Source organism: Ictalurus punctatus, chromosome 13 (genome assembly GCF_001660625.3).
Source record: "Ictalurus punctatus breed USDA103 chromosome 13, Coco_2.0, whole genome shotgun sequence".
NCBI classification, from domain to species: domain Eukaryota; kingdom Metazoa; phylum Chordata; class Actinopteri; order Siluriformes; family Ictaluridae; genus Ictalurus; species Ictalurus punctatus.
This window is the reverse complement of record NC_030428.2, coordinates 14627992-14643346: the sequence shown is the minus strand read 5'-3', so window position 1 is coordinate 14643346 and position 15355 is coordinate 14627992. Positions and strand designations below refer to the sequence as shown.

At 38.2% G+C, this 15355-nt stretch overlaps 1 protein-coding gene across 1 annotated transcript in view; it reads left to right on the top strand.

Moving 5' to 3' along the window:
- nrg3b (neuregulin 3b) overlaps positions 1-15355 on the top strand; it is a 163653-nt gene that overhangs the window by 142006 nt on the left and 6292 nt on the right. The window contains exons 4-6 of the mRNA XM_017483692.3: positions 7123-7152; positions 10771-10873; positions 12080-12206. Coding sequence (XP_017339181.1) covers positions 7123-7152; positions 10771-10873; positions 12080-12206 — 260 coding nt within the window. The remainder of the gene's footprint in view (positions 1-7122; positions 7153-10770; positions 10874-12079; positions 12207-15355) is intronic.

Sequence of the window (15355 nt, the reverse complement as noted above, 5' to 3'; positions counted from 1 at the left end):
ATTCTACCAATTTGGTTTGACACCATTTGCGTTCTAGTTGTGGAGCTACCTTACCTAGCATGTAGCGGAACGTTGACTCTAAGCATTTATTCACCTGATCAAGTTCTTTGGGATCAGATGGTAATTCCCACATAGCTGATATCTCTGGGAGGTTATTGATAAAATTCTGTGCAGTAGCAGACGTGAATGTATGTTTGACATGGTAGTATGGCAAGGTGCATATATTATGATCAATACGCAATTTAAACGAGATGAGATAATGATCTGAGTTAGCTTCAGACATTCAACTCTAGTCTACATCAAATAGTCTATGAATTCTAGCTACCTAACATCATCTAAGCCCTTTAGATTTTTTGTGTGACCCAAGCTTGCAAGGTATAAACCCTTGGCAAAGGGAAAAGTCTGTGTTGCTGAGTTTCAGGTTTCTCAGAGCTATTGTAGTCTTGTGAAAGCACAGTGGGAAATAGAGAGGAAAAAGCAAAGAAGTCAATACAAGGAGAAATATCCAGCATGAATCTTAGAAGTAGCTCTTTCTATGAGAGGCCTATGAATGCTTTTGCTCTTACGGAGTGATCTTTTACAGTGAGTAAGATAGAAACCTAAACTTCCACTTACAGCTGTTTGAAGTCACCGAACCTGCTGTGTAACTGGTAATGGAATTTGGTCTGCCATCTGATTTTTCTTTCACAGAGAACATTCATTGGACTCTACAGTACATACAATACTACAAGAGGTGGAGCTCTCTCTACTGGGAGTCCCATCATCTTGATCATAGATGCACCTACATTATTTCCCTTCCACTGCACCTGTATGGTTAGTGGGAAATGGCACAGCAATTTGTCAACATGGCTATTTATGTGTCATTCAACTTCCAGTCTTTCTTGGGGTTTTTTCTTATCCATTTTTGCTCTTAAATTTTAGTCATTGTTAATTCCCACTTACTATCTAGTTCACCTCATCTTGGAGTGTGAGGGTTAGCTCATGCCTCCTTCTGATACCCATGAAATTACTCAACATCTTTTTGAACTGCTGCTCATGCAACGCCAGCTGGATGAGAGTGCCGACTTCCCTCTTCCATATGCATGACCACAAAACAGCTGTGGTAGGCCAGAATCTCTCTGATTGATACCCTCCAGGGTCATCCAGAGAGCTGGACCAATTGTTCTCTTAGATTCCTAGTCATGGATGGTTATGACATTCATACTCATGAGCCCCAATGATAGGATGCTTAGACTGTTTCTTTCACACAGCTTAGACAGTGACGAGCCAGTAAATACAGACAATGTGCTTGATTTACAATACTGTCAAGAAAACAAATACAGTGTGTCACAGCGCGACCCTCATAACGAGAAATTCCAAGACCCAATACATCATGTCACATTACACAGTTTGCATTTTTCATAGCTAATTATATTTCCAAAGCTTCTTTATTCCACTCTGTTGAGGCCTCTGTTTGTTTTCTTTTCACTCTGCTGCTACACCCAGTGTTTGTTTGTGGGTCAGTGCCTCTTTATTCATTTAACCCACCAAATGAGCCACAAATCACCCCCTGGAGGCTTTATCTGCCACCAAGCATTTTTAAGGTTCCCAGCCATCATTCTTTATTTTCAGATTGTCTATCACAGAGGAGGCAATCTAGCAGGCTTCTGCAGTACTCACTTTACCTGATATGAGCGCTCTGTGTCCAGCTTTTGGCTTTAGCAGAACAAAGAATAAAAAACAGTGTGGGTCAGCCTCTGCTGAAAGCTCACTGTTTACTTGTGCCGAATGTCAGGTCAAATGTGTTCCTACCATGTTGTCTGCAATTTTATTTGTACTGGGGAGCTTGGAGGAAGACTTCTGAGATTGTGTTCACCACCTTCAGAGTGCTGATGTACAGCTGTGGATTATACTGTGTGGGGGAACAGTCTTGTTGGGTTCCAACTGTGTATCCAGTGACTCAGAAGAGACAGATTGCATGACTGCCCATGGCAGAGCCCCTATTTTGGTATCACTCTGTGCTTAATCTAAGGTGCACTTAGGCAGGCTTTCAAGTTTCACTAACTAAAATATGGATTATGTGGGATTTGAATCACTTCTGTTTTTGTTTCCAAATATAATGCATGGCTACATGATAGACTGACTTTGTGTCATTATCCACACTGGCATTACAGGTGTTCCTATCTCATGGTGCAGTTTCTCCCAAGGGTACTCTGTATTTGGGATGGGGTAGTGTGTTTTATATGCCAGGCCAGAAGAACCAATACCCAGGTTTAATGATGTTATGGGTACAGCTGGTGACAGCACTGCAATTACACATGGATATATGTGGCTGTTTGGGTGGGCAATCAGAAGCAGCAGCTGCTTGAACATTCAAGCTGCACTGGCAGCATTAAAATGACTTCCTGGTTTGCCACCCATGCCTTTTGTCTCTCAGAGCTCAGTGCTCTGGTTTAAAAGGCATCTGTTTTCTCCACATCAAGTATTAAATAGCATGTCTGTTGAGCAAAAGGTACTGAAATAGCAATGCCAGCACATCTACCTATGTGAATATGAGAGTTCAAATTCCAAATTCATTCTGTCCTCCCTACAGCACAGTAGAATGGACTAATTACAAGCTGTCAATAAACGGGTGTGCTTCCTCTGTAATTGATCAAACATGCAGTAGTACAGCAGGAGGGAGGGTGAGCCACTAGTCTATATCAGCTACTATTTTATTCCGCTTCTGCAGCCATTGTCTACCATGTCTATTGCACAGCATAGAGATGGTCTTTAAAATGGGTATAAATGCTGTAAGTATGGGAATATCCATGGATGTTCACTGTACTTTAATTTTAGCTTCTTTTTTTAAAGATACTTTAGAAATAAGGGTATCTAATCAGTCACTTACTCCTATGTAATTAATCTGACCATTTCTAAGCCCCGACGCTTTTAAAAATCTTACATACCAAATACTTATTATTCAACCTACAGCAACCTGTTGTCAACCTTCATCACTGAGCAACACATAATGTTTATTTAGCTGCTACTTCGTCTGTTGTTTTACATTAATGTGCCTCAGCTAGAATTACACTTATCAGTTTAATACTTATTGTGTTTAACTACTGCATGAATATATTCGTAATCCCTTGGCATTGATAATTCCTACAATTTATCAACTAACAGATGGTTTCTTGTCTGTGTGTTTGATTTCCCCTTTTTTATTTCTAGCAATGTCCATGAAAAATAATCTTGCAACAAGCTTGGAAGCCACAGTCTATTTAAAAACTTTAGACCACCTCAGTCAGAAAAGCAATTATGTATGAGGGTTCAACTTTAATTTAAATAAGATTATGTTATAGTGCTGTGAAAAAGGGGTGCTGTTTGGATAAAAAGAGCACAAGTGCTCAGCTCTTTATCAAACCCTGAGGTTCTGGGGCTGAGAGACACTGAGAATGCACCCTAGCTGCGTTTAGAAAGCCGGTTGTCCGTTAGCATGCACCACTGGAGCAGACATTCTTAAAGAGGAGACAGCAGGAAAAATGAAGGAATGAATAAAAACTTGTGACCAACAGAGACAATTATGAGCATCCCTTGGGTGTGCGAGGCAAAACAAAGGCATTTGCAGAGCCTATTTCCACAGGCAATCTGTGCAAGAGTGTAATTTTAATCGAAAGGCAGTGGTAAGGCTGAGCAGGACTTTTATGCAAGCTATTTAACAATGTGTGTACTTTCTGCTTCTCTCCCCCGAGCTTACTGGAACAACCCTTTTTTGTTGTTCAATCGTTGGGTAGCACTTTAGAATACAGATCCATCATTAATGATTAACTACACAGGAGGAAATGAATAACACAACATTAACATTCGAGTAACTACTATTAACTAACTAGAAACTCTGATTAACAAATTAGTCAGAAATAGCACACAGATGAATGCGGGAGTTCACTACTAGCTAATCAATAACTACTATTTCTTTCATGCCTCCTGGAGAAATGCTAAAAAGCTATTAATAACTACGATTTATTTCATGTCTGCCGGATAAATTTGGTTACTGCACACAATCTTGGGGTAACCATTGACAATCAACTGTCCTTTTCCTCTCACATTGCAAATCTGACACACTCATGTCGAGTTCTCCTTTACAACATCTGAAGGATTCATTCATTTCTATCCATACAGGCCACTCAGGTGCTGGTTCAGTCTCTTATCATGTCGAGACTGGATTACTGCAACTCACTCCTGGCAGGTCTGTCTCTGAGTGCCATTTGACCTCTGCATTTGATCCAGAATGCAGCAACTGGTTTTCAACATTCCTAACTTCTCCCACACCACCACATTATTACACTCCCTCCACTAGCCTCCTGTAGCTGCCCACATCAGAGATAAAAGACTGATGCTTGCCTACAAAGCCAAAAATGGACCAGCACCCACTTAGCCCAAATCACTTATCACACCCTGCCCTGCACCACGCTCCTTCTGAACCTCTAGCACTGCAACTGATCCCACCATCTCTCAGAGTACAAGCAAGGCATGCATCAAGACTCTTCTCTGTTCTGGCACCTAGGTGGTGGAATGAACTTCCCCTATATGTCCGAACAGCTGAGTCACTGGCGGACTTTAAACCACGTCTAAAGACATACCTCTTCCTAAAGTACATAAATTAGCACTTTTCATTTTAAAAAAATGTCTGTGTTTTCTAGGGCTGCAACTAATGATTATTTACATAATCGATTAGTTGGTCGATTTTTTTTTTTTTTTTTTTTTTGGTTAATCGGTTAATCGGATGGGGCAGGGTAAACTTTCAGTACAATTTTTTTTGTTTATTTAAAATAAAATCCACAAACTAAGTGTTACAAATATAAACCTCAGACTAAAACTTTACACAAATGTTTGTCCAAAACAGAAAATAACCAATACACCCACACACACCAGAATATATATTATTAATTTAGTACTATAGTTTAATTCAGTGCTTTTTGTGCCTCCATAAAAAATAATGAATAAATACTTATATATAATATAAACTAATATATATATATATATATATATATATATATATATATATATATATATATATATATATATAAAATAGTATTTATGCATTATTTTTTATGGATGCACAAAAAGCACTCAATTAAACTAATTAAGCACCTACATTAATAATAATTACTCACTTTCACTGCACCTTGTGGTTTCTGTTACTCGCTCCCTTTAGGCATATTGTTTCACTTCGGTTTACTTTTGATCATAGTGTTTTAATCAGACATTATAGATCTTACTCGCGCTCCCACTGTGTATCAGCACGTCTACACTGCGCGTGAGGAACAACGCAGCCTCGTTAGTAACACATCACCTCTGTTATAATAAATTACAGAATTTACTCTGCAAGCGCGCAAATGGGGGGCCCGGGGGGTCTCAACAATTTGGTGTGAAAAATAAATTCTCGCTTTCAGACACCCACACACACACAATCAATTCCTAATGTAATGTAATGTAAAGATGTAAGATGTAATTATTAATAAAATAGGGGAATATATTCAGAAGTCTGTATTTTTAATGTGTTTTAAAGACATCTTGCAGAAGGGGGGCCTCGGTCAAATGTTAATGCCATTTGGGGGGGCCTTGCCCTGGAAAAGTTTGGGAACACCTGCACTAAAACTTTTAAGCAGCTTGCACCAGTTTCTCCAAGCCCTTGCACACAGTGGAGCATTTTGTATATAAACATAAATCTGTCCTTGTGCATCAGTTTAATTTCCACTGTGTTTAATATAAAATGATCCCTGCCTTAGAGGACTTGGAGGTTACACACTTTCTTCCTCAGTCACTTGACAATTTCACCTCCATCTGATGGTGACAGAGGACATGTTGGGAATAAAGGTAATGTTGACATAAACAGTAAACTGAAGAAAGTCATTGTCAGTGACTCTGGGTATCTGCTAAAGCTAGCGACGTCGCATTACGTGTGTATGATGTCATGCACCATCGACTAGGAAGCGGCTTATACTTCCGGTTAGTAAAAAAAATGCTTGTGATATATTTGAGATGATATTAACTTTCTAAAATTCACACACTAGACAGTAGAGTACATAGTTGCGTAGTGTAAGTGTATAGTACATCACTTGGGATGCAACTTCAGTATTTACTCTCCGATGCATGTTTTCAGAACAGAAGTAACGCAGAGAGTAAACATGCCGCGCAGACCAACTAATCGATAATGTGATTCGTTGACAATGATTTTCATAATCGATTATTATTGATTTTATTGATTAGTTGTTGCAGCTCTAGTGTTTTCTTACTATATTACCTCTCAACAAAGTTTTAAGACTAATGGTATTTCTAGTCTGTGACCTAGTGAACCAGTATCGGGATGTATTTACTGATAGAGATTTATTTCAGTCTTATATAATTGGACAAACAGTTGTGTAAAGTTTTAGTCTGAAGTTTATATTTGTAACACTCACTTAGTGAGTCGGCCAACTAATCAATTATGAAAATAATCATTAATTGCAGCCCTAGTTGAATGTGATGTAGCCTCTTTTATAGGCCTAAATATTGATTTTGATTATTTTAATTTTATTTGATTTATTTGTAAATATGTATTTTGATTCATTACATTTTTTTTTTGCGGGGGGGACGGGACGGGACTTTTCCCCTTGTGCCTTGACTGCCATTCTATCAAATCATAAGTCTGCTATTACCTATTGATTATGTAGACAGTCATCTATTCGTTCACAGTAGAGGTTTCTCATTAATTATGAAACTTTATATAGTTTCTTAGTAGCTCTCCAGGAGGTATGAACGAAATAGTAGTTATTGATTAGCTAATAGTGAACTACCGCATTCATCTGTGTTCTATTACTTACTAATTCATTAATCAATGTTTCTAGTTAGTTAATAGTAGTTACTCGAAAGTTAATATTGCGTTATTCATTTCCTCCTGTGTAGTTAATCATTAATGATGGATCTGTATTCTAAAGTGTTACCAATCCCTGTACTACAGAAATATGTGTCTTTGGCTGATAACACTGAATAGTTTTGTCGTGCTGCAAGTGCTCTGAATTGTCTTCATCGGAATGTAGCAGAAACTATAAGTATTGTGTCTATTATTCTAAATATATTAGATTTTTTTTCCCCACTCACTTATTTCTCTGTTTTTCCCTTCAGCAGCAGATGAGCTTGGCATCGAGTTCATGGGTAAGGAAAATGCCTTCTGTAATTACTATTCATCTCACAAAACACATGCAGCCTCTCTCCTTCATACCAATTTATCATTTTAGCTATCGCTTGTTTCACAAGGTTTTCCCATTCCCACACAGCAGTGTTACAAATCAAAGGGTGCTGAGAGTGTGCACCTGTGTTGTTTTACCTCCTGACTTTGTCAAGCACCACTCAGCTGTATCGTGTGATTACTATGTGGATGGCTGGCTCTTCTGAGCAGCAGGGGAGTGAGCAAGCCTATAGTCCTTTCCCCCCTAGTGAGAATGTTGATAGTAGCATTGTTGAGGTTTGCCAGTTACAGACCACATACAACTCAGATGGGCTTTTTTTGCACAGAATTAATGTGCACCGAAGTGCATGCATTAACACTAAGCTAGGTAATGTGAGGACAGAGTACCTTCTATACCTGCAGAGAGAGTGAATGTGTGTGAGTGTGTGTGCGTGAGTGTGAGTGTGTGTGTGCATGTGTGCGAGTGTGTGTGAGTGTGTGTGTGTGTGTGTGTGTGTGTGTGTGTGTGTGTGTGTGTGTGTGTGTGTGTGTGTGTTTTGTTGTTTTTATGTGTCCCAGTTAGTACCTGTTAAGCCCAAAGGTATATCACTTGCTGAGGTTGCACATTCTATAATGCGACTCTTGGGATAAGAAATTCCACACAGCCGATAGGATAAGTGGCTGCCTTTACTGACAAACTGGAGTAGCCACAGATTTTAAGCAGTGTCAACAAACAGCAGCCATCACCTGCACTAAAAAGGATTTTTTTTTATAGAAGCTGTTTTTCCCCACTTTTCTATCTGTCACTGGTTATCTTTTTCCCTCTGTGATAGAAGTCATTTCCATTTTTCTACACCCGCACTCCCATACGCCCAATGCCCTCTGTCATTTGCTTGACAGCTGAATATATTCTATGAGTGAATCTAGTGAAGCTTTCTATTAGTCTAGGTTCACATGTCTGCTTTAGTACCTCCACTTCAAACATCTTCAAAGTGAGACAGAGGGAGATGAGGGGAGGAAACGGAAAGGAATGGATATGTATTACTCTTCAGTGATTTTAATCTGGATCTTAAATGAGTCTGGTCACAAGCAGTTTTATAATATGTGTTTCTGTCTGTGTAAGAGAGAAATATGTAGATAGAAAGACAGAGAGAGGAAGGAGATGAGATCTCCTGCCTCACAACTCACTACATTTTTATACAGTCATTCAGAGCCACTTTCTCCTTTCATAATCACTGGCAGATTTAATGGATAGTTTGTTACTATATGAACTGCCAGTGATACACACGTAAGTCAAAGAATATTTACGAATAACTATTGTTACTGGGGGGCACGGTGACTTAGTGTTTAACACGCGCCTTGCACCTCTGGGTTTAGGGGATTGATTCACGTCTCCATCCTGTGTGCGCCGAGTTTGCATGTTCTCCCTGTGCTTCATTGGGTTCCTCTGCGTACTCCTTGGGTTTCCTCCTCTAGTCCAAAGAAATGCCTTGTAAACTGACTGGCATCTCTAAATTGTCCATAGTGTGTGTGTGTGCGATTGTGCGCTGTGATGGACTGGCACTTCATCCAGGGTGTACCCCGCCTTGTGTCCCAAGTCCACTGGGATAGGCTCCAGGCTCCACATGAAATTGTATAGGATAAGGGGTACAGAAAATGGATGGATGGAACTATCAATATTAACCATACAAGACCTGCCATCCCACCCACGGGACAAGATTCCATAACACTTTATTTGTATATTCCACTGTAGACCCTCTCTGAACAGTCAACAAATCATCTATAGGCTGTGAACAAAATGTAAAGTTACTATCATCATCTAGCCTATCAACTAATACTAAACAACAAATAAAATCTTATGGTTGTTGATTTTAGTACATAATCTATCCACACTCTATAGGCCTGGGTTTATTGATTTTGTTATTATGTTTTGTGTTGCACTGGCTCTTCACATTACCACTATTGACTAGATTCACAAACTCTGTTTTGAACCAAAATACTTTTCTGGGACTGCATGTGGACTGCGTTCTGCCTTTTGATGACCCTGCTATAAACCTTGTCTGCTATAACCTAGGAACTTTTTTTGCATTGTGCACTCACAAAATCCCAAGTTTTACAAGTTTTACAGCTACCTTAAAAGGGCATTTCATAAAATTATAGATCTAGCAGTTACAGTGAGAACTGCATCATTCATCATTCATCTTCATCCACATTAGATCAGTAGCGAGTTGGTTGCCTGTTGTGACAAATATAGCTAAAAACACAGCAAATAACTTACCAATTTGTTGATGCAAGAATGGCTTGGAATGGCCAGTTTTAACTTCCCCAGGTTTCCTCCATTATGGTGGAAGTCAGTATCAAGCTTTATTCTCTTAGATGTCAGCCGTTTTATCTATCTTGGAAAGCATCCATCTTTCGAAAGCAGTCGTGTTTTGCTCATTTTATTTCTTTTGGCATCAGTTCACTTTTATGGAACAGATTGTGCTTTATGCCCATAAAAATAGTATCTGCCAGTGGGGGCTGATTAATACTAAATTCTGTCATGTTTGCATTTCCTAGCAGTAAAAATAGGGGCATGTCTAGAACATGACTGACAGGAGGGATGTAAAAACACAACCAAGAAATCCAGCACATAACTGTTTTCTGCAATTATGAGTCACTGTTTTCCCTAAATATTTGTAATGCCATGAACAATAAAACTGTTGACCAGTGCATCTATACCCTGGGATCATCAGAGAAATGGGATCATCTGCCAGCCAGGACTGCATCATTAGTCTACTGTTGTTGTCGTTGTTTTGTTTGTTTGTTTGTTTTTGTTTTTGTTTTTTATCCCAGTGTCAGTGCTGGCTTCCTCTGAAGATGCGTATGAGAGAAAACCAAGAGATAGTTGCAGACAGTGAGGCAGAAAATGAAAGAAGACAAACACTGGCTCATCACTATAAATGGCTTTCTATATACAAATCATTAGCAGAATTTAATTAATTAATATCTCTGGATGAACACACAGAAGATATATAAGCCAGGTGAGGACATCCATCCATCTATCCATCCATTTTCCCTACCACTTATCCTACACAGGGGGAGCCTGGAGCATATCCCAGGGAACTCAGGGCACGAGGCGGGGAACACCCTGGATAGGGTGCAAGTCCATCACAGAGCACAATGACACACATTAAAGACAATTTAGAAATGCCAATCAGCCTACAGCCCATGGGTAAGGAAACTGGAGTGCCCAGAGGAAACCTTATATATATATGGGGGGGGGAATGATACATATATATAATGATACATATATATATATATATATATATATATATATATATATATATATATATATATATATATATATATATATATATATATATATATATATATATGTGTATATGTATGTGTGTGTGTGTGTGTGTGTGTGTGTGTGTGTGTGTAATAATTGATATTGGCTCTCTGCCATGAACTGCTTTCCAAACGGCTCAATAATAAACTTTCACACATCCGTAAGTAAAAAAAATTATTTTGTTAAGTCAATATGGACCAGCAAAAAGAGGAGAGAGGACAAATTTACACAGGGAATTAACTTTAGATCATTATTGTGTCTGTCTTATCAGAGAGGGGAGAGACCTACCAGAGACAAATCTTGTCAATCTTCAGCATTGCCATGGGGATCAGCTTGCTGGGTTTGGCCTGCATGGCTCTTTACTGCAGGAACAAGTAAGTCATTAACATATATTACTGAACACGGAACCAACAGGAGCACAAATTTATTAACAAAACTGAAATTAATGCTGATTATACTTTATTTAAGGGTAATGTTCATAGGGCTACATCACACCTGAAAAAAAAAAACATTAATGATTGCTGACATAATTCTAAATAAACATTCATAAAATAGGTATCAGTCAAAACGTCTGCTTTCATGCAAGTTGGCTGAGCTTATATTAGAACATTATAATAACTGAATGTAGCTCAGTGAACTCACATCATGGTGATGACGTCAACCACACTCTGATCTCCAGTCCTTGTTGTGATATTGTCATAACTATTAATAAAAATCTTTTTAGCAAAAATTAGAAACACACATTAATGTGGGACCAGAGAAAAAATACAGTCATATACATATCGTATATAATATACATACCGTACTTATTGTTAAACCATAGCTATTTAGCAGTGTTATACAGTAGGTTTTCATGTCGATATTATTGCTGAGTGCAGAGCATCTTTTACGAGTGCTTTACTTTGTTAGATTTTCCAGTTAACTTCACCTGGAAAGTTGTTTCTCTAACATAGAACAAGTACACTGAGCTACATAGTAAGCTGTCATTATGCTGCCATTATATGAACAAAAATGTCACTTGATTCAGGTGTTCTGTCAAGCTAACATTGAACCTGGATAATGCAGGCTTTATGGCAATGAATTCCTATCGGAATAACCCACCCCAAACATTCCTGTAGGTTTATACCAGTTGTGCCATTTGTGTGCTTCACTGTAAACTGGGACCAAAACATCATCTATGTCTAATTCCTGAAAATAGACAGCAAAATCCCCAGTATTGATTTAACACCCAGAGTGTTGAATTTACATCCTACAGTGTTTATATAAGTCCATTGGACACAAATCAACTCTGGGTGTTAATTCAACACTAGGGATTTGACTGTGTATGTAGATGTGAAAATATATAATTGATAATATGCTCACATTGCTTGTCATGAAAGTCTGCATATTACTATCTAATTAAGCAGAAACAGACAGACCCACCATGACTGTAAATTGGATATTTGAATTAACATGACATTTGGATCAGGGTTACAAAAATGAAATAGATCATTTTGTCCTCATCAGAGAAACTAAACAAAAGAAACATTAACATGACTTTATTAGAAAGCACATGATTATAACTGATTACTATGTTGCAGGAGACAAAGGGGAAAGCCTAGAGCTCATCAGACTGAGATCCGCACTCTGAGGGACTGCAGTCTTATTGCTTCCCGACTCATGTCCAAATCCAGCCCCAGGATTGATTATGACCTCCAGCATCAAAAGGTGAAATATCTGGGACACCTCAGCTTCAGTAGGAGCATTTTTTATATGTGGTGAAAGATATGTCATGAGCAATGTGTCACCTTCTTTTCCATGCATATCAGCTATATAGTATGTAGATGGTGGGAAATCAAGCCACCCATCTGTAACTGTGAGAGACCTCAAAATGCATTCTCAGTGTAAAACATTCTTGTGTAATGCATACAATTGGCTGGCAGGCAGCTCAGGGAATGATGTCCTCCATGGCTTTCACCAGAACCAATGATCCCTCACAGTGACAGAAATAGCATTCCATATAGCTCTGAGTAAACATCACATCCATTTGATCAGCAGTGTACCTTGCTACTGTAAAAAAGCTGCTGTACAGAAGAGCTGTGTAGAAATAGAAGTAAATGTGTCAGTTTTTTTGCTTCCATGGATCTAAGCAATGCATTCTCATTTGGCCAAAGGATACTGACAGTTCATATCCACATGTACAGTGTTGGGTGTGCAGGATGAAAAGGATTAAGGTTAAGGATTCTTTATTTCCTCAACTTGTGTTATTTTTAAACAGTAATGGTAATGATGTTCATAATCCTACATGACACCTGCATAAGGCCTTTATGATAACTGATTATGGGTGTAATGCAACTATTTGTATCTGTTCAGTGCTACCAATATCTATACCCGTATTCAAACCCAAATTAAACCCTAACTGGGTGTAAAAAAAAAAAAAATAAAAATAAATAGTAGAAATGCCAACACTGTCTGCATGGTGTGTTCTGCCTGTGACAATTCCTCCACCTCAGCTACATCACTTGAAGACATAATTGGTCTCAACTAGATATGTGCATGAGACTGTTTTTTAAACATGTTTGCTGAGTTATTATTTTTATTCGACAGGGTGGTTTGATGAGGAGTGACCCAAGGCTGATTATCTTCCTATAACAACTGTTATGTTAATAACAAATGTTATTACATTTACCACAGAAATGTATAAATGATTACAATCATTCAATTTATTAATAAATGACAGGTCATACTTGTAACTGTTTACAGTTACGTCTATTGTTGTGGGACATTCACAAAACAAGTTATTTATGCTATAGCCGCTAGAAACAGTTGTTCCTTCAGCAGCCTCCCTTTTTTTCTCTCTCTTGAAGATAATAAGACAAAAAAAAGTCATTGTCATGTTATAAAGAAAGCAGAAAAGCACAAAGACTGACCCATGGTGGAAAGCTTACTGACTGTTACAGACCTGTCATGTAAAGGATAATCAGATGGATGCAAGTGCAGCTTCAGCTTTTTATTAAACAGAGGTAGACAGATAAATCCAAATCTATGGGTTTGGATTAAGGTAATCAGGTAAAGAACGTGGTCTCAAAACAGGTGGGGGATCAGGCAAACAGGCATGAACTGGGCTTAAATGAGAATCAGAAACATGAGGGCAAAACAGGATCAAAACCATGAAACGAGAACAGTAAACAATGCTTGGTAACGCATTGGCGGCAAAACAAAGAAACGATACTTCACACTGAACAAAGACAGACGAAGGGTTGAAATACTAAACGTAATGAAGGGGATAACACAAAACAGCTGAGACATTAGGAAATAACCAATATCATAACATGGGTGGAGACAGGACAGAAACCAAAACAAAACACACGTGTCAAATGGGTGCTTCTCAATAATCAAACTGATGCTTCCTCTTTTTCTCACTCCTCTGTCGTTCAGCCCGTGACCCGCAAAACGATCGAAGGTAACCATCCTGAAGGCTATATCAACTCTTTAATTGCACTGCAAGGAGTTGAGGAACAAGGTGTGAGGACGCTTCCAGAGAAGCTAGGGCAAGGATACACAGGTGTATCCTATGCGGAAGTGTTTCTTGTCGACAAACCTGACGCACATATAAATTCGCCTCCTCCTTTACATCTACCACATGATGTGATGGAATTTTGTGTCAAATATAATTAAATATGCTTACAATGAATATTGTAATTAATTGATCCTTGCATGTTTGGATATGCATAGCTGTACAAAAGATAATTTATGTATTGTTTATTAATTCATTGTTGAATTACCCTGACATTTCACATGCTATCAGTGCATTTAGCTTTATTAAGAATGTTGTTACTAACCAAACTTCAGCACCCTAACGGCACATCAAAAAAATAACAACAGATCCCTGAAGCACAGTGAGCACAGCTAATCCAGCTGAGCACAGTCATCATTAATTGACGTCGCTTTGATGTGACGCTTGAGAGAGTGAGGATATTCCATTTGACTTGCTTCTATTCCTCTCTCCTCGCATCTCATCCTCGCATCCTTTCCTCACATCCCAAAGGGGTGGAACTAAGATGCAAGGAAAGGAAGCAAGGAAAGGAAATGAGGATGCACAAATAAGAAATGAGAAGTACCCAATGTCAATGAAAACCTGGACGCACGCTGTCACGCTTCGGGCACTCCGTGACAAGGGGAAATCCGTGACAAGACCATTGGCACTGGAAACTTCTATAAATACTAAATAGATGTCTTTGTGCAAAAAGTGTCACCAGGATTATACATTTTTATAAATGTATAAATAACATGTTTTTTCACTTTTTTTATTCATTTATTTATTTTATTTTTTTTGCCTTAGATGATGTGTAAACGATAACGTATTAGAATGAGCACATTAATATAAATCTGTGATTGAAATTACAGCCATCAATAATGTTAGAGCTGCACTGAACTACAAAATAAGCTGTCATAACATTATAATATACAATCATGTGAAAAAATAAGAAATAAGTACTCCCCATGGAAATTGTTGTATTTTTTAACATGTTTGGACAAGAAAACATTTAATCCTCTTTGAAACAGTGCCTATTAATAAAGTTGATACACTATCAAATGACATAAAATTGAAATTTTGTAGTAATTTTCACAATTTAAATTAACAGATCAGTCACACGCAAAAAGTAAATACATCCCTACATTTATCACACCTTCAAATCCATAAAATTAGAATCAGGTGTTCAAGATTATGTGCCAGGGATTAGAACCAGTTTAAGGTGTGGATGCCTATGAGTCTGGCAAGTGATTTAAAAAGATCTCCAAATTATTTGAAATACATCATTCTACTGAAACGAAACTAATCTACAAATGGTGTAGATTTCAAATGACTGCCAATT